General features: G+C 38.1%; 1 protein-coding gene across 7 annotated transcripts in view; it reads left to right on the top strand.

Moving 5' to 3' along the window:
• The window catches only part of CEP152 (centrosomal protein 152), a 97,114-nt gene that overhangs the window by 5,775 nt on the left and 64,421 nt on the right, over positions 1–26,918 (top strand). For 5 of the 7 annotated variants that reach the window (XM_027096643.1, XM_027096642.1, XM_027096641.1 and 2 more), the window contains exons 2-9: positions 561–654; positions 15,897–16,003; positions 16,229–16,301; positions 16,383–16,661; positions 17,712–17,877; positions 20,582–20,725; positions 21,825–21,964; positions 25,072–25,272. In XM_027096643.1, coding sequence (XP_026952444.1) covers positions 568–654; positions 15,897–16,003; positions 16,229–16,301; positions 16,383–16,661; positions 17,712–17,877; positions 20,582–20,725; positions 21,825–21,964; positions 25,072–25,272 — 1,197 coding nt within the window. In that variant the 5' untranslated portion in view covers positions 561–567. The remainder of the gene's footprint in view (positions 1–560; positions 655–15,896; positions 16,004–16,228; positions 16,302–16,382; positions 16,662–17,711; positions 17,878–20,581; positions 20,726–21,824; positions 21,965–25,071; positions 25,273–26,918) is intronic. The other 2 variants (XM_027096645.1, XM_027096640.1) reach the window with 1 other exon arrangement.

The raw sequence follows: 26,918 nt of genomic DNA, 5'->3' as shown, positions 1-26,918 counted from the left end.
TTTTTGTTGTGTGCTCTGTGGAGTTTACTGGATTGTAAATGTTTTTTGGGGAGCAATCATTAACTCAGGATTTAGTGGCTCTCTTTCTGAAAAACATGACATTTGGATTTGTGATATTCAGAAGATGAAGCAAGTTGTGGAGGATGCTACCTGTGCCATCTTTAATACATCAGATTAGAAACTTTGAGCGTATTCTTAAAATTTGTATGTTTTGGCATATTCCTGGTTCATTATTATTATCTTATTTTTGTGTGTGGACAAAAATCTTACTGTTTGAGTTATTCTTTCCAGACCACTAGAAAGGTCTAGTTGTAGGTTTATTAGCTTTGGGCATTTTCTCATTTTCATGAATTTCTGTCATAACAGCTATTTTCTGTGAATCATGATTAATTTGTAAGAACTTTCTTTATAGTTGGAATACTAACCATTTGTCATACATTAGTTACATCTATCTTCTCCCCAGCTGCTCCTGTCTTTTTGTGTATGGCATCTCTTATGTAGTTTGGTCTGGGGAGATTTTCTGGGCTATTTAGAAACCAAACATCTTTCTGTTCCCGCAGGAGGACCATGTCACTAGACTTCGGCAGTGTGGCACTGCAGACGCAAAATGAAGACGAAGAATATGACAAAGAAGACTATGAAAGGGAGAAAGAGGTAAGTTATTCAGAAAAAGAATTCTAAACCCAATCTTAAACAATTTTATATCCTGACCAAAATTACATCATTTTGTGTCATTTTGAAGGATTTATGGTTCTTTTTATTCCCAAAGCCCCAAAACTTGATCAGCATCTGGACGTTTGAAAGGTAAATGAGTGGAATGCTTCCTTCTTTTGGACAAGAATGAAACATAACTGTGTGCGATGCCCTAGATAGATGGTTAGATTGCTGAAGCGCTTTTCACTTAGGAGGTAGTGGTCGGTCTTGGGGCAGAGGCCTACTTGCGTGGGCGAGCCCAGCAGGTTCCCTTGCTTCGGGTAGCCTGCATCCGCGTGGGGGCCGCCGGTGAACAAAATAACAGGCGAGTAAAGCAATCTGTGTGAGGGCTGATTTAGCACTGACAAATAACAGGGAGACAGGGTAAGGTGATATTAAGGCAACCAGCCAGGAACTGGTGAGGGAAGACCTCTCGGAGGAGGAAATGTTCGAGCTGAGCCTTGACTCATGAGAGGAAGCACCCTCACAGAAGCCCGGGAAGGATGCCCTAGGCTCGGACACCACCAGTGTAAAGCCTGGAAGTAGGCAGCAGACTCTGCATATCTGTGAAGCAGCCAGAAGGCTGTGGTATCGGGACTGTGTGAGCAAGGGGTGAGTGGTGGAGGCGGGGAAGAGGTGGCCTGGGCCCGGTCACGGCGCGTCAAGGGAGGGGGTTTGTATTTTATCCTAGGGGCAGTGGGAAGCCAGTGGAGGATTTTAAGCAGGGAAGTGCTATCTGACCGTATATTTGAAAGATCTTCCTGAATGCTGTGTTGTGCGACGAGATTACAGGAGAAAAGGAGTAAGAGGAGGAGATCATGTGTGTGTGTGTGTGTGTGTGTGTGTGTGTGTTTAACGAAATCCTTGGCCCAGTAGTAATAGTAGCAGCTGGTGGGAATCAACTTGCTTGTTATGATTGTTTTTAGTTTGAGTCAGATTTCTTGATTGACTGCGATAACAGGCTGCTTTTGCACTGAATGTTGCTGTGACCCATTTGTTTTTTCAGGTGTTTTTAAAATTTTTTATTGAAATATAGTTGACTTACAATGTTGTGTTCATTTCAGTTGTACAACAAAGAGATTCAGTTTTTTATATATATATATATATATATATATATATATATATTCTTTTTTAGGTTCTTTTCCATTATAGGTTATTACAAGATATTGAGTATAGTTCCATGTGTTACACAGTAGGTCCTTGTTGGTTATCGATTTTATATAGTAGTGTATATGTGTTAATCCCAAACTCCTAATTTATCCCTCCCCCCTTTCCCCATTGGTAACCATAAGTTCTCTTTCTTTCTTTCTTTATTTTTAGGCCAATTCTGGGTGGCTTCTTTTTTTTTTTCTCTCTCACACACACACACTGTATTTTATTTTTACAAGAGATAAATAGACTGACACCAAGCCTTGTAAATGGATGACCACAACAAAAGCAACGATTGCAAATACCAAACACGAAACACACTCATACTATGTCATAATATTGATATTCAGTCCAGGAATCCTCCACTGTAACTGCTCCTTTACTTTGCAGTGAAAATTGATTTGTATATTTTTTGCCTCTGAGTCCTTGTGGGATATTTTTTTTTTATTCAAACAGAAAGTCACAAAAGTTATCATCCTTATCAGTTCACTCAGTCCCATGTAATTAATTTTTTTTATCTTGATCTTTTGTTAGCACTTTTATGAGTTCATCAGTTTTCCATTACAGTTCTGAAAATGCTTATTCATTCAGTTCAGCAGTATAGTCAGTTATCAGAAACCTGTACTTATCAGAGTCTTTTCCATGAATTCCTTGAAGATGAAACCCTTTTATAGGAACATATTTGCAAAAGCATCAGAGTACACCCAGAACTGTCTGTAAATGACAAACGACTAAAAAATGACCACAGTTAAAGATTTGATGAAAGTTCATAATAATGCAATTGACAAAGAAATTTAGTTATTTCTGAGATATACATTTTAAAGTAATAACTAGAATTATGACTTATAACATTATACCAGAACATTTAAGATTTTTAGAAGTTTTATGTAATGTCTGAAACATTTATATTAACATATTTCCATACAAATAACCCAAAGAAAGTTTAGTATTAGTTGTTTTTTTGGTTTGTTTTTTTATACTGCAGGTTCTTATTAGTCATCAATTTTATACACATCAGTGTATACATGTCAATCCCAATCACCCAATTCATCACACCACCATTCCCACCCCACCACGGTTTTCACCCCTTGGTGTCCATACATTTGTTCTGTACATCTCGGTCTCAACTCCTGCCCTGCAAACCGGTTCATCTGTACCACTTTTCTAGGTTCCACATACATGCGTTAATATACGATATTTGTTTTTCTCTTTCTGACTAACTTCACTCTGTATGACAGTTTCTAGATCCGTCCACATCTCAACAAATGACTCAATTTCGTTCCTTTTTATGGCTGAGTAATATTCCATTGTATATATGTACCTCAACTTCTTTATCCATTCCTCTGTCGATGGGCATTTAGGTTGCTTCCATGACCTGGCTATTGTAAATAGTGCTGCAGTGAACATTGGGGTGCATGTGTCTTTTTGAATTATGGTTTTCTCTGGGTATATACCCAGTAGTGGGATTGCTGGATCATATGGTAATTCTATTTTTAGTTTTTTAAGGAACCTTCATACTGTTTTCCATAGTGGCTGTATCAATTTACATTCCTACCAACAGTGCAAGAGGGTTCCCTTTTCTCCGCACCCTCTCCAGCAATTGTTGTTTGTAGATTTTCTGATGATGTCCATTCTAACAGGTGTGAGGTGATACCTCATTGTAGTTTTGATTGCACTTCTCTAATAATTAGTGATGTTGAGCAGCTTTCCGTGTGCTTCTTGGCCATCTGTATGTCTTCTTTGGAGAAATGTCTATTTAGGTCTTCTGCCAATTCTTGGATTGGGTTGTTTGTTTCTTTAATATTGAGCTGCATGAGATGTTTATATATTTTTGGAGATTAATCCTTTGTTGATTCATTTGCAAATATTTTTTCCCATTCTGAGGGTTGTCTTTTTGCCTTGTTTATGGTTTCCTTAGCTGTGTAAAAGCTTTGAAGTTTCATTAGGTCCCATTTGTTTGTTTTTGTTTTTATTTCCATTACTCTAGGAGGTGGATCAAAAAAGATCTTGCTGTGATTTATGTCAAAGAGTGTTCTTCCTATATTTTCCTCTAAGAGTTTTATAGTGTCCGGTCTTACATTTAGGTCTTTAATATATTTTGAGTTTATTTTTGTGTATGGTGTTAGGGAGTGTTCTATTTTCATTCCTTTACACGTAGCTGTCCAGTGTTCCCAGCACCACGTATTGAAGAGACTGTCTTTTCTCTATTGTATGTCCTTGCCTCCTTTGTCATAGATTAGTTGACCATAGGTCCATGGGTTTATCTCTGGGCTTTCTATCTTGTTCCATTGATCTGTGTTTCTCTTTTTGTCCCAGTACCATATTGTCTTGATTACTGTAGCTTTGTAGTATAGTCTGAAGTCAAGGAGTCTGATTCCTCCAGCTCTGTTTTTTTCCCTCAAGACTGCTTTTGCTATTCAGAGTCTTTTTGTCTCCATACAAATTTTAAGATGATTTGTTCTAGTTCCATAAAAAATGCCAATGGTAATTTGATAGGGCTTGCATTGAATCTGCAGATTGCTTTGGGTAGTAGAGTCATTTTCACAATATTGATTCTTCCAATCCAAGAACATGGTATATCTGTTGGTATCATCTTTAATTTCTTTCATCAGTGTCTTATAGTTTTCTGCATACAGGTCTTTTGTCTCCCTAGGTAGGTTTATTCCTAGGTATTTTATTCTTTTTGTTGCAATGGTAAATGGGAGTGTTTCCATAATTTCTCTTTCAGATTTTTCATCATTAGTATATAGGAATGCAAGAGATTTCTGTGCATTAATTTTGTATCCTGCTACTTTACCAAATTCATAGATTAGCTCTAGTAGTTTTCTGGTGGCATCTTTAGGTTCTCTATGTATAGTATCATGTCATCTGTGAAGAATGACAGTTTTACTTCTTCTTTTCCAATTCGTATTCCTTTTATTTCTTTTTCTTCTCTGATTGCTGTAGCTAGCACTTCCAAAGCTATGTTGAATAATAGTGGTGAAAGTGGACATCCTTGTCTTTTTCCTGACCTTAGAGGAAATGCTTTCAGTTTTTCACCATTGAGAATGATGTTTGCTGTGGGTTTGTCATATATGGCCTTTATTATGTTGAGGTAGGTTCCCTCTATGCCCACTTTCTGGAGTCTTTTTATGATAAATGGGTGTTGAATTTTGTCAAAAGCTTTTTCTGCATCTATTGAGATGATCATATGGTTTTTATTCTTCAGTTTGTTAATATGGTGTATCACATTGATTGATTTGCGTATACTGAAGAATCCTTGCATCCCTGGGATAAATCCCACTAGATCGTGGTGTATGATCCTTCTAATGTGTTGTTGGATTCTGTTTGCTAGTATTTTGTTGAGGATTTTTGCATCTATATTCATCAGTGATATTGGTCTGTAATTTTCTTTTTTTATAGTGTCTTTGTCTGTTTTTGGTATCAGGATGATGGTGGCCTCATAGAATGAGTTTGGGAGTTTTCCTTCCTGTGCAATTTTTTGGGAGAGTTTGAGAAGGATGGGTGTTAGCTCTTCTCTAGTTGTTTGATAGAGTTCACCTGTGAAGCCATCTGGTCCTGGACTTTTGTTTGTTGGAAGATTTTTAATCACAGTTTCCATTTCATTACTTGTGATTGGTCTGTTCATATTTTCTGTTTCCTCGTTCAGTCTTGGAAGGTTATACCTTTCTAAGAATTTGTCCATTTCTTCCAGGTTGTCCATTTTATTGGCATAGCGTTGCTTGTAGTAGTCTCAGGATGCTTTGTATTTCTGCAGTGTCTGTTGTAACTTCTCCTTTTTCATTTCTAATTTTATTGATTTGAGTCCTCTTCCTCTTTTTCTTGATGAGTCTGGCTAATGGTTTATCAATTTTGTTTATCTTCTCAAAGAACCAGCTTTTAGTTTTATTGATCTTTGCTATTGTTTTCTTTGTTTCTATTTCATTTATTTCTGCTCTGATCTTTATGATTTCATTCTGCTAACTTTGTGTTTTGTTTGTTCTTCTTTCTCTAGTTCCCTTAGGTGTAAGGTTAGATTGTTTACTTGAGATTTTTCTTGTTTCTTGAGGTAGGCTTGTATAGCTATAAACTTCTCTCTTAGAACTGCTTTTGCTGCATCCCATAGGTTTTGGGTCGTCGTGTTTTCATTGTCATTTGTCTCTAGGTAGTTTTTGATTTCCTCTTTGATTTCTTCAGTGATCTCTTGGTTATTTAGTAATATATTGCTTAGCCTCCATGTGTTTGTGTTTTTTACGTTTTTTGCCCTGTAATTGATTTCTAATCTCATAGCATTGTGGTCAGAAAAGGTGCTTGATATGATTTCAATTTTCTTAAATTTACTGAGGGTTGATTTGTGACCCAAGATGTGGTCTATCCTGGACAATGTTCAGTGCACACTTGAGAAGAAAGTGTAATCTGCTGTTTTTGGATGGAATGTCCTATAAATATCAATTAAATCTATCTTGACTGTTGTGTCATTTAAAGCTTCTGTTTCCTTATGTATTTTCATTTTGGATGATCTGTCCATTGCTGTAAGTGACGTGTTAAAGTCCCCCACTATTATTGTGTTACTGCCGATTTCCTCTTTTATAGCTGTTAGCAGTTGACTTGTGTATTGAGGTGCTCCTCTGTTGGGTGCATATATATTTGTAATTGCTATATCTTCTTCTCGGATTGATCCCTTGATCATTATGTAGTGTCCTTCCTTGTCTCTTGTAACATTCTTTATTTTAAAGTCTATTTTATCTGATATGAATATAGCTACTCCAGCTTTCTTTTGATTTCGATTTGCATGGAATATCTTTTTCCATCCCCTCACTTTCAGTCTGTATGTGTCCCTAGGTCTGAAGTGGGTTTCTTGTAGACAGCATATGTATGGGACTTGTTTTTGTATCCATTGAGCAAGCCTGTGTCTTTTGGTTGGAGCATATAATCCATTCACCTTTAAGGTAATTATCGATATGTATGTTCCTGTGACCATTTTCTTAGTTGTTTTGGGTTTGTTTTTGTAGGTCCTTTTCTTCTCTTGTGTTTCCCACTTAGAGAAGTTCCTTTTAGCATTTGTTGTAGAGCTGGTTTGGTGGTGCTGAATTCTCTTAGCTTATGCTTGTCTGTAAAGCTTTTGATTTCTCCATTGAATCTGAATGAGATCCTTGCCAGGTAGAGTAATCTTGGTTGTAGGTTCTTCCCTTTCATCACTTTAAGTATATCGTGCCACTCCCTTCTGGCTTGTAGAGTTTCTGTTGAGAAATCAGCTGTTAACCTTATGGGAGTTCCCTTGTATGTTATTTGTCATTTTTCCCTTGCTGCTTTCAATAATTTTTCTTTGTCTTTAATTTTTTGCCAAGTTGATTACTGTGTGTCTCGGCATGTTTCTCCTTGGGTTTATCATGTATGGGACTCTCTGAGCTTCCTGGACTTGGGTGGCTCTTTCCTTTCCCATGTTAGGGAAGTTTTCAACTATAATCTCTTTAAATATTTTCTCTGGTCCTTTCTCTCTCTCTTCTCCTTCTGGGACCCCTGTAATGCAAATGTTGTTGAGTTTAATGTTGTCCCAGAGGTCTCTTAGGCTGTCTTCATTTCTTTTCATTCTTTTTTCTTTATTCTGTTCCACAGCAGTGAATTCCACCATTCTGTCTTCCAGGTCACTTATCCATTCTTCTGCGTCAGTTATTCTGCTGTTGATTCATTCTAGTGTAGTTTTCATTTCAGTTATTGTATTGTTCGTCTATGTTTGTTTGTTCTTTAATTCTTCAAGGTCTTTGTTAAATATTCCTTGCATCTTCTTGATCTCTGCCTCCATTCTTTTTCCGAGGTCCTGGATCATCTTCACTATCATTATTCTGAATTCTTTTTCTGGAAGGTTGCCTATCTCCACTTCATTTAGTTGTTTTTCTGGGGTTTTATCTTGTTCCTTCATCTGGTATATAGCCCTCTGCCTTTTCATCTTGTCTATCTTTCTGTGAATGTTGTTTTTATTCCACAGGCTGCAAGACTGTAGTTCTTCTTGCTTCTGCTGTCTGCCCTCTGGTGGATGGGGCTATCTAAGGGGCTTGATGGGAGGGACTGGTGGTGGGTACAGCTGACTGTTGCTCTGGTGAGCAGAGCTCAGTAAAACTTTAATCCGCTTGACTGCTGATGCATGGTGCTGGGTTCCCTCCCTCTTGGTTGTTTTGCCTGAGGCTACCCAACACTGGAGCCTACTTGGGCTCTTTGGTGGGGCTAATGACAGACTCTGGGAGGGCTCACACCAAGGAGTACTTCCCAGAACTTCTGCTGCCAGTGTCCTTGTCCCCATGGTGAAAAAGAGGTACCCCCTGCCTCTGCAGGAGACCCTCCAACACTAGCAGGTAGGTCTGGTTCAGTCTCCCCTGGGGTCACTACTCCTTCCCCTGGGTCCTGATGTGCACGCTACTTTGTGTGTGCCCTCCAAGAGTGGAGTCTCTGTTTCCCCCAGTGCTGTCGAAGTCCTGCAGTCAGTTCCCACTAGCCTTCAAAGTCTGATTCTCTAGGAATTCCTCCTCCTGTTGCCGGACCCCCAGGTTGGGAAGCCTGACGTGGGGCTCAGAACCTTCTCTCCAGTGGGTGGACTTCTGTGGTATAAGTGTTCGCTAGTCTGTGAGTCACCCACCCAGCAGTTATGGGATTTGATTTTACTGTGATTGCGCCCCTCCTACCATCTCAGTGTGGCTTCTCCTTTGTCTTTGGATGTGGGGTATCTTTTTTTGGTGAGTTCCAGTGTCTTCCTGTCGATGATTGTCCAGCAGCTAGTTGTGATTCTGGTGTTCTCGCAAGGGGGAGTGAGAGCACGTCCTTCTACTCCGCCATCTTGGTTCCTCCTCACATAAGTTTGTTTTCTATGTCCGTGAGTCTATTTCTGTTTTGTAAATAAGTTCCTTTGTATCATTTTTCTAGATTCCAAATATAAGTGATGTCATATGATATTTGTCTTTCTCTGTCTGACTTACTTCACTTAGTATGATAATCTCTAGGTCCATCCATGTTGTTGCAAATGGCATTATTTCATTCTTTTTTATGGCTTAGGAATATTCCATTGTGTACATACATCCCATCTTTATCCATTCATCTGTCGATGCACACTTAGTTTGCTTCCATCATATGACCCATTTTCTAATATGTAAAGTAATTCTTATTAAGAGTCCCCGTGGACCATTTGTATTAATAGGAAGCAAAGAGTAGGGTCAGTTGCCCACGTGGCTGGCAGTAGAGTTAGGGTAGAGACAGAAAGCTGGCACCTGTCTCTGAGTGGATTTTGTCCATAGACATGTATTGTTTCGTTGCACAGTGTTTTTAAAAAATTGAATCTGTATTTAAAGATTAGAAAATTTCATGTAGTAATCCAGAATTTCTGACCTGTCTTGAAACATCCTAAGCCTGGGCCACATGTGGCGTGTGTCTGCACATGGCAGCAAGTGGGCTGGAGCTGGGCAGTGGCTCTCCCGTCCGAGCTGGCCACAGTCCCTCCCGCCCCCCACCCCCTCCTGACATGGGCTTGTGCACTTGGACCTGCCAGCTTCATTCTTGTAAATTCTCTGCCAAGTCACTGAGGGCACTGGAGTTTGTGACTCTTTCCAGGGTTTCTGGATTTTGACAGGGGCCTTCACCAACAATTGTTGGTGGCAAGGGTGGGGCGTGAGGATTTTCTGTTACTTTGTGAACTCACAGCATGAGTTTTCACTACCTTGATGGCTTTTGGGTAGTTCACTGTAATTTAGCTACTGGGATTTTTGAGAGGATCAGTTTAAGTTGTTACTATAGTAGATTTTAAAGAAGGAGAAAACATAATCTGACAGGTGATTTTTTTCATTGGAAAAGATGGGTAGGGTATTAGAGAGAACGTACTGCCAGGTGTGTTGTGTGGTGAAAGTTTTAAAGGGGGTATTAGTTAAGGAGGCAGTAAATTCTAGATGATATAGAACAGGGGTCCTCAATCCCCAGGCTGTGGACTGGTACTGGTCCATGGCCTGTTAGGAACCGGGCTGTACAGCAGGAGGTGAGCAGCGGAACAGCAGACGAAGCTTCATCTGCCACTCCCCATCATCCCCCATCCCCCACATTACCACCTGGACCACTCCCCGCCACCACCCGCTCCATGGAAAAATTGTCTTCCATAAAACCAGTCCCTGGTGCCAAAGCGGGCTGGGGCCCGCTGCTATGGACGATAGCCAGTGGGATCACTTCTTGGTAGATTATGTGCTGGGGTAGGGTAGGGAGTTTCCAGAGTAAAAGGTGCTCTTAAGAGGTGAAGTATCGAAGAATGAGTGTTTCTAGCAGAGTGGAAGAAAAGAATATTTAGCTAACTTGACTCTAATGTGATGATTATGGGTCATATTAATAAAAATTGTTTCATGTTAGTAAAAAGCATTTTTACCTTTTTTAAAAAAAATTGCTACAAGGGAAGAAGTGAGATCAGAGGTTAGAGAGTTTCAGCAGTAAAATTCAGAACTATTCATAAAAATTCAGCTGTGTGTATGTTTTGTCAAAGCAAGTTAAAATAATAAATTGGCTGATCACACCTAAGTTCGTTTTCATATCCAGAAGCCTTTTCCACTTCCTCAGTCTCCCTGACCCTATGAGAACAGAATAGTTTACAGCCTTAAGTGGTTAAAGAAAAGAACGGTCTTTTCATGCCTGCCTGGTTGGTAGCTTTGGGATTGCCAGGTGGATTTAGTGTTAGTAGTAGGCTAATACACATTGCTTTCTCTACTTAATGAATCGCTTTGTATTTAATTCATTTATGTAGGTGGAATGCTTGCATCACAAGGATGGGCTGTAGAGCTGGCCAAGCAGGCCGTTTCTGACTCATAGGCTACCCTGCTAAGGATTTGTGAGATCCCCTCTCTGTAAATGGCAGAATAATCCTGATTTTGACCATCTAGTGTGAATGGCCAGTTGCTAATACAATGTGCTTTACCAAACTGTTCGGTTTGGCTGCTTTGGGATCAGCTGGGGTGTTGTCCACACTTGCCCATAAGTCAGTGAATAAGCCATAGTGAAATTCCAACCTCCATGCCATCCTAATTAGCAGCTCTGCAGTGATGATCTGGACTTTTGCGTTTCTATTCCCTCCATTGTTTGCATTGAAGAGTAAATGGAGAATGCATTTAATCTTCGGAAAGGGAAAGGATTTAGTAAAGTGAGTCAGTATTCAGAGGACATTTAGACCAGTGGAATCGCAAGCCACAGACCACTACAGATAGACCCATATTTTGAGACAACCTCCAAGAATTTTGCAGAAAAGTAAGGCACTATAATTATTTCTAAGTCGCTACAGTTCTAAATGGTCTGTTGGTAAAAACTTGACCACTGTGTTCCAAGGCATAGCAAAGAAATGCATAACCCACAGCCTCACCCAGTGTTTCACCGGAAACTCCATCTCCTCCACAGTAAACAGAGCAAATTAGGGTGCAGGTGAGAAAGGGTGAGAATACCATGGAGATATAGTATCATAGTAATTAATATTCATATCACTCATTTTCCTCACAACTTCTTGGAGCACGTTACTTTGAGAACTGCTGATGTAACAAGAAGGACATCTACTAAGTAGACCTCATCCAAAGTACTCTAGGCAAACTTCTACTTGTAAAGCTGGCCCAGAGAAGAGGACTTCAAAAGTTTTTTCATTAACTCATTCATAATGTAACAATATGATTTTGCAAAATATTTTTCACCTAAAGTTACTATACTTTGCAATTTCATCATTGAATATTACAGACATATAGTTGTTGTTGTCACTGCAGTTGCTGTAAGCTTCAAAGTTACTGATAAAGCCACAGTTTAAGGCTGAGTATCACTTGGGATCTCATAGTTTGCTGGTGTGTACCTGTACTTTCTGCAGTGTCACCAGAAGTAGCTCTGGGATTATTGCTTGGTTCTAGATGGTAAAATTATGTATGTAAGTATGTATTTTGGAGCTGGTGGTTTGGGGCAGAAGTACTTAGTAATCTGTGCTTATCAAGATAATACTTGCTGATGATCCTTCATTGAGTGACGATATTATTTGAAGCCTGCAAAATGATCTTGAGTAGAAAGGTAAGCGGTTTGAGTAGCAGATGGCAGACAGACACTTGCACCTGGGAATACTGATTTGAGTCTCTCTTAGTTTTTATATCAGTACTTCTCTAGTAGAATAATAAGCTCAATTGAGCTTGGAATTGTGTATTTTAGAGGTTAGGCTTTCTATTGCATAGCCTTTCTTCCACTTTTAACTGCCTTGTTTGATGTTACTTCTGGAAACATTTTTGATATTTTGTCCCCACTAGGGGGAGTTGTAAGGCTAGCATTTGTTTACATTTTATACAATATTATTTGACTTATTTAGTGGAATTTTCTTGTCGTCACGTAAGAAAAGCAAAGAAACAAATGGTTGAGTGTTCATATTGTATTTTTTTGTTCCTGTCATATTCTGTTTTCTTTTAGCAATTTCTTTTACTTTATCTCGATTGTGCCTTTGAACTGTTTCCCATAATATATAGGTATTTTTAGAGACTGTCACAGTGGGGACAAAAACACTGAACTCTCTCTGCCAGACTGACGCTTGCTCGTATACAGACAGGTAGAAGCTTGTCTTCCAGTGACTGACTGAATGTCATGTGGAAGAAGATAGGAGTGGGAATGGAGAGATTCAGGTTCCGGTGCTGCCCGTGGGACTGTAACTCTCACTTTCATGGGCATGCCCCTGACCTTCTCTGGGCCTTGGTGTGCTCACATTTAGAAGGAGAGGTTTGGCTTGGAGGAGCTCCAGTGTTCATTCCAGGCCTAAAGTTCTATTATGTGTCACCTGCAGTGTAGCAGGTATTTGTCTAGTAAATGTTGCCATGTTTCTTTTTCAGATGTGTGGCAATCTAGGCAAAGTCTTCCCCACTAACATTGTAAAATTTGTTATAACTAATGGAATGGGTTAAAAAAAAATTCCATGCATAGTGTAATTCATAGACTAAAGCTCTAGCTGTCAAGGTTTTTGGCCCTTTGCCAGTCCCATGTTGGGCCTTTTCAAGGATGTTTTTAACTTGGCTGTGAGGCTAAAATGAAGATTCTACTTGGTGTGTATCCATGAAAGCATTATTTAATAATTCATATTTTAAAATATCAGGATCTTTTCATCAGTGTACTTGTTGGGTAACCTGTTCAAAACACAGATGAATGTTGACCACTCCATTTGCTGCTCTTCTCTGGGGAGAAGATGTATTGTATGGTTTGTAATCTGAGAACTCTTGCTTTCATGAATATCAAGGATTATGGACTCTGAAGACAGTCTGTTTAGTTAATTAAAGCCGAAGAATCCCAACGAAAAGTTTACATGTTCTCCGTTTGACATTCCCCTTAAACTAGGCTTTTTGGATGTTCTATGTGGGTTATTGTAAAGTGTTTTGTTGCTGAAATTCTTTGAGTAAAATGCCCTCATTTTTTTCTTTATTTTTCGGGAACACATGAAGTAGTAAAGGGAGAGGAGTTTATAGAATAGTTTAGAATGCATTTCAGTAGGCGCCTTAGCAATGGTAAATTATCTTTTTTCTAGGGAAGGTATCTCTTTAATTATTAAACTCAGCTGATATTCAATAATATCCCACCAAGAAGATTGCATTTGCAACCAAAAAGCAGTATTTCTTCCAAATGTGATGAGTGGAATTAAATCTTGCCATTTATAAGGATTGCTATCATTGTCTTTGAATCCATATTTGGTAGTCTGGTGGATCTTTAATGAGGAAAATTTAGTTTCTAAAATTCTCTGTTTTGTAACATGTGTAAGTTGATATTGTAATTTTGTGTTTCATGGCACAAGGTTCAATGACCCAAAGAAAAATCTATTTGACAGTGTATATGAGGAGGGTACACTTTGATCCCAGGAGTGGAAGCCTGGGGGGGCTGGGATTTTGTTCCTGAATGGCCTCTCTCTGCCCTCAAAGTTATGGAAACCAAGGAATATGGCCCAGCTATGCCAAAGAACTTGATGGAGAAATTTTTTGAAGGTGAATGAAATGATTTAAAAATGTTAGTACAGGTGTAAAATATTCTATAAAACACTAAATACAGTAGGGATTATTTTGCTACTTGATAAGTTTACCTGTGGATCCAGAACCATTTTGATGAACTTACTGCTTATGCTCAAATTAATCTTCCTCCATTGATGCCAGTTTGATTAATTGTGTGGTGTCACAAAGAAAGCTACAAGAACTACTTAATTATTGTGTAGCTTTTTCTGTCTCTGTGAGGGGGGAAAAATGTACTGTTTAGATGTGCCTGTCAAGGTTCCTCTAAACTATAAGGCTATGTACTTAACCTCACTGAAGGTTTAGAAGAAAATATTCTTTCTGTACAGGAGTCCTTACGTGATGTAAGTACAAAACATTCATTTTGGTTTTTTTCCCTGTGTTATACGTGGGTGTACTCTCTTTTTTCCGTAAAGATCGCATAGATTTTTTTTTCTTAGTGAATTTTGTTTCTTTGTGAAATCATTTTGTTACCTTTCTCTTCAGTCACGTGTGGTATACTGATATGCTGATGTGTTCTGTTTTGTTTTTAGTGTTTCTTATTCTTTATATCTTTGGATCAACTCTAATACAGCTAATTCTCAAAATGATTTTTCAGTTACCTTTGTGAGCAAGGGATCAATAAGTCAAGGTCTTGGTTAATATCAGTATCACGATAACTTTTCATTGGACTAGAATATTTTTCTCTTGTTGCATCTTTAAAGAACCAAATGGACTGAGAATACCTGTAAACAAACAATCCAGTGAATGTTAGAAATACGTTATGTGGGTGAGGAAGCGTCCCCCTTCCCCGCCTCATGGACCCCACTTCCATTCCCAAATTTGACTTCACCAAAACTCAGTTAACAGTTGGGGCATTCCTTTCAGACCTTTCTTAGAATATTTTTATTTAACTTTCACCATATGCATTTTATTTAAGAACATTTGCTGATTATTAATGTAATACCCAGATATGTTATATAGCTACATTTCATTTCTTTTATTCTAGTGGCAGAGAAATTGGGGAGGGGACCTTCCATAGACTAAGAAGCAGCTCATTTTTTTTTCCTCCAGGGCTTTATTTAATATCTTTAAACTCACTCATCGCATAATTTTACAGGATTGATTTACACACTGTGGAGGGACTCGGTCAGCTTACTAATCTAACTGGTGCTTAACTTTTAAAGAGAAGTCATTACAGGCAGTCTGTTGACTCTTTAGTAACATAATATTTGAATCTTATTATTACAAATTTTAAGCCATTATATTGGGATTTGAAGAAAGACATTTATAGATATTGAAGTTCAACAAATTAGACAATTCATTTGTCTCTTTATCACGGTTTATCTTGAAACTTGAGTGAATTTATCTAGTTGTTATAAGAGAGAATATTAAAGATGTAATTTTTCTAGGAAAATGGAGAGCAGAGTCATGTGCTTGTACGTCAGTTTTAGAGTCATGCTTTTGACAGTGCTTTATCTGTAACCCCCTGAATCTTAACAGCTTCTTTTTACTCAACTGTTTATAAGAGCCAACCATTGTATATCTTTTCATCATTGGAACTGGACGGCTGTCTACCAATTAGTCACTCCCCAAGAGGTTTCTATCACATTATTGAGCTTTTAAGGGCTTCTAGGCCACCTGCTGCTGCTGCTACCCTTATCACCTGGGCAAAGCACATCTGGCTACTCAGATTCCCTCAGGGGGTGTCTGATTGTCAAGTTCTCCAGATCTGATACTGGTAGAATCCATAACATGATACAATATGATACAGTGATCATACCATTATTATGACTTGCTGTGTTTGCCTAAAGAAATTTGAAAATCCTGTTGTACGTGTACTTGAATCTAAGACCTTTGTAGAAGAAGGTAAAGCCTTCTAATATAAATCCTGATGTTTATGTGTTTCCCTTTCCCCAAGTGAAATGATGAACGTAACTCCTGTGGAATTTAAGACATTGATTACATAGAGAAATTAGGAACTTCTTTGACTTCTACAGTCAAAATCACTCGTTCCAAGGCAGCTTTGGTTTGGCATCTTGTGTTTAAGCCAATGTGATATCGACGCTGACCTTCCTGTCTCAGTTGCAGCAGTTACTCACAGACCTTCCTCACGATATGCTGGATGATGATGACCTGTCCTCCTCCGAACTCCACTATTCGGACTGCAGTGAGAATGGCAGAGAGGAAGAGTAAGGACCCCAAATCCCTTTCCCTCGTATATCACAATTCTATGTCTTTTTCTTTAGATTCTGTTGCAGGCAATAATAATGGATATGATTGTAAAATTGTAGACTAATTCTTAAACTTTCAGAAGAAGTTTGGAGGGAAAACACGTTAAAATCTTGGGGTTCTTTGTGATGTGTATGTCCAAATAAATGATAGGCTCTAATCTAAAGTATTGATTTTTTCTCAAGACCACATCATTCTGAGCAATTGGCGATGAACTGGAATGAGCATCAAGTGCTGCCTGAATCTCCAAGTGTAAATGTAAGTATCTGGTGTGATAATGACTTTGATGAGGGTGGGGACAGGTCTTAGTGCTTTTCTCTTACTCTTGTTATCTAATAGGACTACAATGAGATTCGGGATGTGTATATTGGAGAGAAAAGGGGCAACGGCTGGGAAGAGAATCAAAGTAGAACTGAAGAGCAGCATCCTGGGTATCATCCTGAAGGAGGTGGAGATGAAGGCGGTAGTGGTTACAGCCCTCCGAGTGAATATGAACAGACTGATTTATATGACCTTCCTGAAAACTTTAGGCCATATGCCAGCGGTCAGAGGCAGGAATTTAACAGCCAACCCACCAATGTAATCACATTTTCTGATCCTCAAAGGAATCATTTTCAGGTATTGTAAGAACTTGACTTTACTTTCCAGAATTTGTGTATGTGTGTACACGCATTTGCTGTGTGTGTACACGCATTTGCTGTGTGTGTGTCATTAAGAAATATTCGTAAGTGCAACAGTAAGATTTAAGTACAAATATTGCTGAGAGTGCATTTATTCAGGCTCATGCTGAATTAGTCATGCTGTTTTCTGTTTACAATCTAAGTAATCTTAGATGAGAATTTTAAAATAGAGACTTTGTGGAAACAATTAAAGATTAAAAGTTAAGTCTGTCAAAGAATGGCCATCTCCATTTATTGCTGCTTCTGGCTTCTACCATTTACTATGCTCCAGTGAAAAGCTACGTTCAGGTATCCTGATATAGTTTGAAAGCTGTTAATCCTAGATGACACTAGTCAGTTACCTTGATTGTCTACCTCATCACCCTTATCACAGATTTTGGGTCAAATGCTTCAAAGCTGATATCTGTTTTGTGATGATATAGCAGTAGACAGGATGAATGTTGAGGAAAGAAACACTTATTTTTCCTCCCTGGGAGAGTTTGATGAAGCAAGGCCTTAGGATGCAGTTAGCTTCTTCTTAGACTTTCTCAATGACAGTGAATGCCTCATTTTGCCGATAGATATTCTGTGTCACCTGATGAGAGGATAATTTTCTGGTCCTTTTAAGGTGGTCATTTTCTCTTCCATCTCTATAAAATGTTATTCATTCCACAAAAGTTGTTGAGTATTTATTACATATGAAGCATTGTATCACGTTCTTGTTATTGCATATGCATATTGCATATGTATCTTGTTATTGCAATCTTACTGGAATTCTTGAGTGTTATTTATGGAATTGGCCCCATTATATGCTCAAAAGTACAATTGCAGGCTTTCAACGAACAGTGTTAAATAACAATAAGTGCTATTTTTAAGCAAAGATGTATGTATAAAGTTTGTAATTGTACCACAATTAAGTTCTATAGCAAAACTAAGTTGTCTAATTCAGATAATTTTTGAAGCAAAGACCAAATCCTAATTGTCAATTTCGTTTATCATCTTGTAATAGCAATTTGGTATGTCACAAGGTCCCAGTTGTCAAGCTTTGGAATCATATAAAGTGACATATAAACCTTATCAGTCTTCTGCCCAGAATAATGGCTCACCAGCCCAGGACGTCGCAGGAAGTGACACATTTGAAGGCCTGCAACAGCAATTTTTAGGAGCTAGTGAAAGTAGGTATCAAGTTTATATTTATTGCTTAATCATATAATTGGAGAGCTTTGAGCACTTTGAGCATGTTCAAGAATTATTATTTTTAAGTATGATAATGGAATTTTTTTAAAGAGTCCTATTTTAAGAGATATATTCTGAAGTATTAATGAATAAACTGATAATGAAGTCTAGAACTGACTTCAAATATCATGTTGTTGGGGGGTAAGTTTGGATGGGGATATAGATAAAGCAAGACTGGCCATGAATTCACAATCGTTGAGTCTAGGAGACAGGTTCATGGGATTCATTGTATTCTTCTCTCTACCTTCTTATATATTTGAAATTTTCCTTAATGAAAAATTAAAATAAATTTTCTCAGCTGTATTATATTTTAATCATTTTAGTTGGTTAAGACTTCATTAACTTCATATATTTTTTTAACTGAAATCTAATTTGGAAAGTGAAATGTAGTTTTCCTTTCAATCTTAGATTTTTCGTTATATAGAAATGTAAGTCAACCACTATCTGAATTTTTTTTTTGGTTTTTAGAGTTTTACTGTATTAGGTAACTCTTATATAAATTACTTTATACTCAAAATTAAAACTAGGCTTACATCTCAGGTTTCGTCATGTGACACTTGCCAAAATAATTTCTTTTACATAGTGTATGTATCAATATGAATGAGAAAAGTGCTACTAGAAAATTTTGAGGAGATCTAAACATTCAAAACCAAACTTGTACCTGACTAACCTGAATCAGTGTTTTCATATGTCCAACTTTTGTTATCATACTCTGGCATGTGAAATGACTTCCAGTTATTGTGCGTGTTGAAGAGCCACTGTGATTCTAGAGTGTGACAGCAAGTTTTTTCTTTGTTTTACATTTAAGAAGCAGGGGAAAGTCATACTGGGTATTCTGGGGTTCTGGCACTGTGCCAACGAGAAGACTGGACTTAGTGGCCCTAACTTCATGATGCTGCTTCCATCTCATGCTTAGACTACAGGATAGTTACGGGGGAGGCGGCCAGAATGCCCTTTCCCCCAGGGAGTCATCAGCAAATGTGCGGGGGTAGCCTCTCTTTCTCCTGAGTTTTTGTGGAAGTGGATAGTGTGTATGGCATAACTGTTTTGGAGTTGAGTAAATAAGTAAGTATCCCAACAGTGGCCTGATGTCTTGGCGTTACTCTTTCAGTTCTGCTGTGTTCAGTTACATTTATAGCTCCTGGTTGTTTTGCATATATCACCTTTCATCACTTCCTTAACAGTCTGCATTTTATCACATTGATTTATTTTTTGTTTAAGTCAGTTACACATTTGCCTAAATTTGACATTTGGAAGTTAATTAAATAACTTAATGGTAGTGCCTAATTTAGTGATTATAGCTTCTTAGTAACAGTAGTTTAAAAAATTGAGTTTGGAGAGAGGAGTGGCTTGTAGACTGTGTTTATTCCTGGGCTAGCCCTGTTCTAAGGCCCAAGAGGAGTTTGACTTGTAACAGAGTTTTCAGTCTTCAATTTTTGGGGGTTTAACCATGTCTTTTTTTAAACAGAAGACTGTTTTATTTGTTAGCATGTAGAAGCATTGTTCTTTTAGGAAATGAAAAATATTTGTCATTGTGTAGTTGAAGGATTATCCTTCTCCTACAAATCACGTTTTTCTTTTTTTCCCCCAATGATTTTTAAGTGGTCCTTAAAATGACTTTGTTTCTGAAAGAAGACCTCAAAATTCTTTATTAATCTATTCTTTAATTTATTAATTCAGCAGTTCTGTGCCATTATAAATATGCATTCATTCCTGCTTAAAATAAAATAGTTAAAGAAGGATGTCTAGAAATTTTCTTTGAAAATGGTTTTATAGAAGTTGATGTACTTTTATTTTTTCAATTTTATGAAAGCATGGAACTCTATTCCTTTGCAATTGATATATACTTCCTTTTCTTTTTCTTTCTTTTTTTTTTTTTTTTTTCCTGGCCATGCCGCACAGCTTGCGGGATCTTAGTTCCCCAACCAGGGATTGAACCCATGCCCTCGGAGGTGAAGGCGCGGGCTCATAACCACTGGACCACCAGAGAATTCCCTATACTTATTTTTCATTAGCCAAAATGGTAGCGATTCAGAGTTATACACCAAACTAGTGACTTCTCAAACTTTTCTGGAAGTGACCATAGTAAGAAGTACAATTTTTACATTGTGATGTGGTCTATAATATTTATCTATATAAATATTATGTAAATGAAACAGAAGTTTCACATAATAATACTGATTTCTACTACATGATATACTCTGATATATTCTGTTTAATCTTGTTACCAAACCAAAACTTGGGTCTGCTCGCCCAAGTGTAGTAAAGCCAATCTACTGACACCGGGTTGTGGTGAGGGAAAGTGCAGCATTATTGTAAGGTGCCATTCAAGGAGTTCGGGCTTTCTGAGCATCAGCTGTCCCGGACTTCTTGTACGGCACCTCATAATAAACGCTGCACTTTCCTTCACCAGAACCTGGCGTCAGTAGATTGGCTTTACTACACTTGGGTGAGCAGACCCAAGTTTTGGTTTGGTAACATTTTTTATTAAAAATGCTAGTCACAATCTGCTGAATTGATTTCATGATACTCTGATGAGTTGTATTTGCAGTTTGAAAAACATTGTCCTAAACATTGTCCTAAATGACCACAAATTTATATTTTGCTATGCTTTTATCTAATAAATTGTCTTTAATTCCAAAGCAGACTCTGTAGAAAATATGCAGATTATTCAACTACAGGTTCTTAACAAAGCAAAGGAGAGACAACTAGACAATTTAGTTGAAAAGTTAGATGCAAGCGAACGTCAAATTAGATATCTGAATCACCAGCTTCTGATAATAAAAGGTAAGATGACAACTGTTGGGTGCTGTCATGTATGAGGTCAGTTGAGCTAGATAGATTGTTTCCAATAATCTCATTTCAAATAAGAAGCTTAGAGAGGTTGACGTACTTGGTCAGCGGCTCAGAGTGAATTAGTCAGCACGAAACGAAAATCTAGGACTTTTGACCCATTGCCTTGGATTTCTCTCCAGATTTGAGGTCCTCATTATTTCCCTTCTTTCTATTCTGTTAGGATCAGTGAACATTATTTAAATATGCTGATAGCATTCCATCCTAAAAAGTTGTTGTATCCTTACATGGTTTACCTCCAATTCCCAAAGAGACTTGTGTTTAGTTTGCAGTACATTTTCTGAGCCTACAAATTAGCCTAATGTTTTAATCTAAGTAAGAGTTTGTGATCCTGAACTGCTTTGGGAGTGCCAAGGAGAAAATGCAGTCATCTCTGGGAGAAGCACATAGTGTAAACACAGATTTCAAATTATAATTGCTTACTCTTCGTGCTCTCTGTAGTTTTGGTCAGTGTTGAACTTTGCTTTGTAGAATAATTTTGTGACTGAACTCCAGCTCATTTCAGACTTGATAGTGAAAAGATCTCTTTCTGTAATGCTCATGAAATTTATTTTGTGAGAACTTGTGAACTGTTACAATAACGTATGTGGTAAGAATATAAGATTAGGTGAATTTAAGCGTTCATTGCAAGTATGTATAGAAAGTAATTTGTCCTCAGATTCCTTCTTCGATTAGCAGGTGTTTGTCATATCTATGTAGCTTCTCAAGTAACAAATGCTGAAATGATTGTTAGGGGACCTTTTGGTCCTCAAGGGGATACATTAAGACTTTTGAAGAGAGTGGTTCCTGTTCTGCAAAAAAAAAAAAAAAAAAAAAAAAAAATTTTGGTGTCACTCACATTCATTTTTGAAACCTTTCTAAGAAGTTTTCTCGAAATCAAGTGAATTTCATTATCTGAATTGAATTAAATACTACAACATTTATGTGATATAGATCTGATATTTGATAGAGATTGTGACAATTAGGGTCCCTCTACAGTATAGGGTCTCTCTACAGTAACATATTATTTATATAAAAATTTTAAATACTCTAGATGAAAAGGATGGTTTGGCCCTCAGCCTTCGAGAATCACAGAAACTCTTTCAGAATGGAAAAGAAAGAGAAATTCAGCTTGAAGCACAAATAAAAGCACTGGAGACCCAAATACAAGCATTAAAACTCAATGAAGAACAGGTAAATATTTGATCTTCATTACTTATGGTAAACAGCTGTTTCTTCCAATGAAATGTTAGTTACTTAACGTTTGGTGTTGTGGGACTGAATTTAGAACTTTGAAGTTTACACCTTCTTCTACCATAAGCCTACATTCCTTTCCCTTTCCTTGGAGGAATGGGTCTCCCATCCACCTAGTCATCTATACACCAGAAATCGGGGGGCGGTGAGACCTCAGCTCCTCTGCTCCCCTTCATCCAATCAGCCACTGTGTTCTGTTGGGTCTCTTCATTTCTGTCTACATGTCCCTAATTCAGGATTTTACCATTTTTGCAAAAGTCTCTTAACTAGCCTGTAATGTTTTACCCCTTCTCCTAACTCTTTCATCTGGCCATCTGAGTAATCTTTCTAAAGTACAGTTGTAGTTATATCTTTCCCTTGCTTAAAGCCTTTCAATGACCCTGCTTTACTTGTGGGGTGAAGTATGGTGTTGAGATGACTGTCTGATCCTTCCCTTTTTCTTCTCTTACTCTTCTCAAACTTTCCTCAAACTCAACAGTCTGTCTGTTGTTTTTATGTACTCATATGTACTGTCTCCTGTCTCTGGAATGCCCTTTCCTCAACACACTGCTATTTCATGAACAAGCCCATGCTCAAGTGTTTTCTTTTCCTAAGTCTTTCCTGTTTTCTTCCCCAAGCCACATGATCACATCTGTTATAACAGATCTAGAACATCTTGAAGGCAAGAACGGGTGGCCCTCATCTTAGTAGCCCCACCATAAGCCCACTGCCTGGCACATAATAGGTGGTCAGTACAGTGTTCAAAACTGACCTAACCTGTGTATTTCTTTTTCCTTATGTTTCTCTGTTCTTGCCCTGGTACTATCATGAGTGTAGCTTTATGTTGTGTTTTGGAATTTGGTAAACAAGGGCTACCCGTACTATTCTTAAAATATTTAGTAGCTCTTTTTCACATTTTTTCTTCTAGATCTTGCAAATCAACTTCTCATGCTTTATAAAAAATCTTGTTGGGATTTTGATTAGTGAGACGTTGTATTTACCATTTTATGGATGGTAACCAAGTCTTGGAGAGGTCAAATTACTTTTCCAGAATTACAAAGCCAGTTACTGACAAAGCATCAGAACCTAAATTTTCTAACCCCAACAGACTTGCCTCGAAAGTGGTGGCACATTCTTTGATTAATGAGATGGGTGGCCATTTGACTGTGGGAAATAGTCGCAAGTCATTGGTAACCAAGCCTGGTGGTGGGTGATTCATGAGAGTAATACCATTTTGGTGGTTAAAAATGAAAGTGACTTGGTTTTAGATGAGATTTGTGGCTAGTTCTGGATGGTTAAGTGGAAAAGGTTAAAGAATGTTGTCTCATGTCTGGTTTCTTCTCGTCCTTGAGCTCTCAGCTAAAAACAGAGAGGACTTCCCATCCACCTTACATCTAAAGTAGCCTATTGCTTCACATTCTTACTCCCCTTCACTGTGTCATATTTTATCACTCTATTTAAAAAATATCTGAAATTATCTCTTTTGTTTACTTGTTATTGTCTTTTTTTTTTTTTTTTTTGCGGTATGCGGGCCTCTCACTGTTGTGGCCTCTCCCATTGCGGAGCACAGGCTCCGGATGCGCAGGCTCAGCGGCCATGGCTCACGGGCCCAGCCGCTCCGCAGCATGTGGCATCTTCCCGGACCAGGGCACGAACCCGTGTCCCCTGCATCGGCAGGCGGACTCTCAATCACTGCGCCACCAGGGAAGCTCTTTTCTGTCTTTTCTCACCAGAAAGTAGTAGGACTTTAGACCTTGGCTGTTTTGTCATCATGTCCTTAAGTGCTTGGAACCCTGCCTGGCACAAAGCGTCCACCTTATTTACTGAACAAATGAATGAATGTCTTAAGCAGTTAAAGTGGTATTTGGATAAATAGGCAATCTCTGGAACAGAATGAAGAAGAGGCCTCATTTGAAATTTTAATTTTTGTGTGTAATATAGATTATCATCATTTTAAACTTGTTGAAAAATGGTAGTTATTAAAGAGTTGAATTGCTTTTATGTCGTAACCTACATAATCTTTTGGTAATCTTTTTATAAGTTAGAAATTACATTTATAAAAAATAAAGTAGCATAAATTAAAAAGCAACAGAATCACCAAGTATATTAGTTTTCTATTGCTGCTGTAACAGATCACCACAAACTTAGTGGCTTAAAACAGCCCAAATTTATTACCTTACAGGCAGAAGGTCAGAAGTCTGACGTGGATCTCATTGGGCTAAAATCAAGGTGTCAGTAGTGCTGTGTTGCTATCTGGAGGCTCTAGGGGAGAATACTTTTTTTTTTTTTTTTTTTTTTGCCTTTTCCAGCTTCTAGAGGCCACCTGCATTCCTTGGTGTATGGCTCATTTCCATCTTCAGAGACAGAAGTTACTGGTTCTGACTTTTCTGCCTCAGTTTTCCTCCTTTAAGGACCCTTCTGTGTACATTGGGTCCACCCTAGTAATCCAGGACAGTCTCCTTATTTTAAGGTCATCTGATTAGCAACTTTAATTCAGTCACAACCTTAATTTCCCCTTGCCATGTAACATAACATATTCACAGGTTTCAGGGGTTAGGACATGGGCATCTTTTGGGAGCCATTATTTAACCTGCTACACAATTATTTCATAACAGCTGTACAGTTACAGTTTTCAAAACTTCCATTTTAGTAAGTGACCATTGACAGGTGTCATCAGTCTCTCAGGAAACAGTTGTCATTTATCTATGACCTAACAATTGGATTTCCCCCTACACTTGGAGCAAAGAGGGATGCAAACAGCACTGGGACCGGTATAGAAGCAGCAGATTCCTTGCCTGGTACCTATGTTGCCATCATTTGCGCAAAATCCTCTTTCACTGTCCTCGAACAACTACAGATTTTTTTTCTCCGTGAATAATGTTTCCAGCAACCATGGGCCTGGTGGGTCCCAGCTAGGGAAGTCTTAAGGAACTAGAGCCACCATGGGGAGACCCTTTCTTCTCTACTTTCATTTTAATTAAGCGTGGTTGATTTTTAGAGTTAAAATTCATAAAGAGAGCACAGAGTCAAAATACCGTAAGCATAGGTGTCCTGTGTGTATTTACTAGATGATTAAGAAGTCCAGAACAACTGAAATGGCTCTGGACAGCCTGAAGCAGCAGCTGCTGGACCTGCGTCATTCGGAATCACTTCAGCGTGCGAGGGAGCAGCATGAGAGCATCGTCATGGGCCTCACAAGGAAGTATGAAGAGCAGGTGCTGTCCTTGCAAAGGAAATTGGATGCTACGGTTACTGCACTTAAAGAACAGGTTGGGATGATTTCAAATGAGCAACTGTTACAAACAAGTAAAGCTGGTTATTTTTTATAACTGACATTTTGCAATGCATCATATAGAAATGCTGGTTGTTTGCAGTAGGTGTATGAGTATAATTTAAAAGTCCAAAGAGTTTTATCTATGAATATGCCTTCAAGACATACTATTGGAAATCCTTCCTCTTATAGGATTGGTTAGTACTTTCTCAGTTCTCACATTACTAGTTCTTCGTTTGCCGAGTATTTGTGCATATTATTCATATGACCTAGAAAAATCCGGACTGAAAGGAAGGAGTGTCTGGGAGCTGGCCTGGACTTGAGAGGTTGTCCTGGGAGCTAACCAGGAGGAGAAGGCTTTTCTTGGGTCTCCCAGTGTTTTGGTTATTAACCTGTCAATAAAGATTGTCTAGATCTTGGGAGAAGAGTTAATTTGGAGAATAGTGTAATCAATAGGGAAGAGATTCTGATCTAAAATCATTTAGATATGAAACTCGAGCATATTTCACAGTTTTTATTTCACCTTTGCCCCAAAGAGAATAAAATGTTGTAAGCTGAGGGTGAGTCAGATAGTGGGTTTGCTTGTGCTCCAAAACCCCAGGGAATCAGTTGAATGAATAACATTTCAGAGATCATTTTTCTCAATGTAATTTCAGAATTAATTTAACCCAAGGAAAGAAGAGAAGAATAATAAGATGTGAGGGTCTGGAAAATCCCACCACACTTAAAATTCACACTGATTTGGGTTGTTCTTTCTTATTTATACAGCTGACTCTAAATTTTTCCATGATTTAGTTAGAGCTATATAAGATTGTGTTAGTGGCAATAATAATTGTATACCATTTCATTTTATTTTACTTTCATATGTGTTTATGTTTTTATTAGACTTATTTTCCTACATAAGGTTTTTTATTCTTTTTATGTAGAAAAATATTGTGAATTTGATCAGTGTGAAGGATATATACGGGTGGGGAAAGACAAAGCCTGTGACAAATTATTAAGTCTACTTTATATAATATTTTAAACAAATGGAATTTGAGATATGGTTTTACTAAGCTTGTCTGTGTTTGGGTAGCAGCATGAAAGTTGGACGGGGAGAGTGGTGCCTCCTTGCATGACGAGAGGAGTGGAGTCTGGTGGCTTTTCCATGCTGGGTTGAGGATCTCTCCATTCTCTGCTGACGTGGGCACAATTACACAGGGACAGTCTGGGAGCAATTCCTAGTGTGTTCAACCCCTGTGCCTGCTCCATTCTCTTTTCTCACCTCCCCCATCCCCTCAATAGAAGAACCCTAGACTAGAACCCTAGACAGAACAAAGTTTTAATTCTGTGCTGACTGGGCTTCAGACCCCTGAACCATACGCTGAAGTTACTGATTAAGGCCTTTTCCACTGTTGCATTCTGTGAGTGATTTTTCTTTTCTTTTTTTTTTTTTAAATGGAGCATAGCATAGCACTGATGTTAGCTTCTGCTTATAGTTGTATAACTGCTTTGCAAAGTGGTTGATTCCAAAGTGCCTAGGGTTTTTCCTTTCTGGGAATGTTTCCTCTGGTATCCCTTTTGTGCTGTCAATTTGCTATCAGTTGGCTCAGCATTTTATATATATATATATATATATATATATATATATATATATATATATAT

This window comes from Aethalodelphis obliquidens, unplaced genomic scaffold (genome assembly GCF_003676395.1).
Source record: "Aethalodelphis obliquidens isolate GAN/ISIS:26980383/991018 unplaced genomic scaffold, ASM367639v1 scaffold105, whole genome shotgun sequence".
NCBI lineage: Eukaryota > Metazoa > Chordata > Mammalia > Artiodactyla > Delphinidae > Aethalodelphis > Aethalodelphis obliquidens.
Note: the sequence above shows the minus strand (reverse complement) of the source record. Positions and strands in the feature narration are given on the sequence as shown.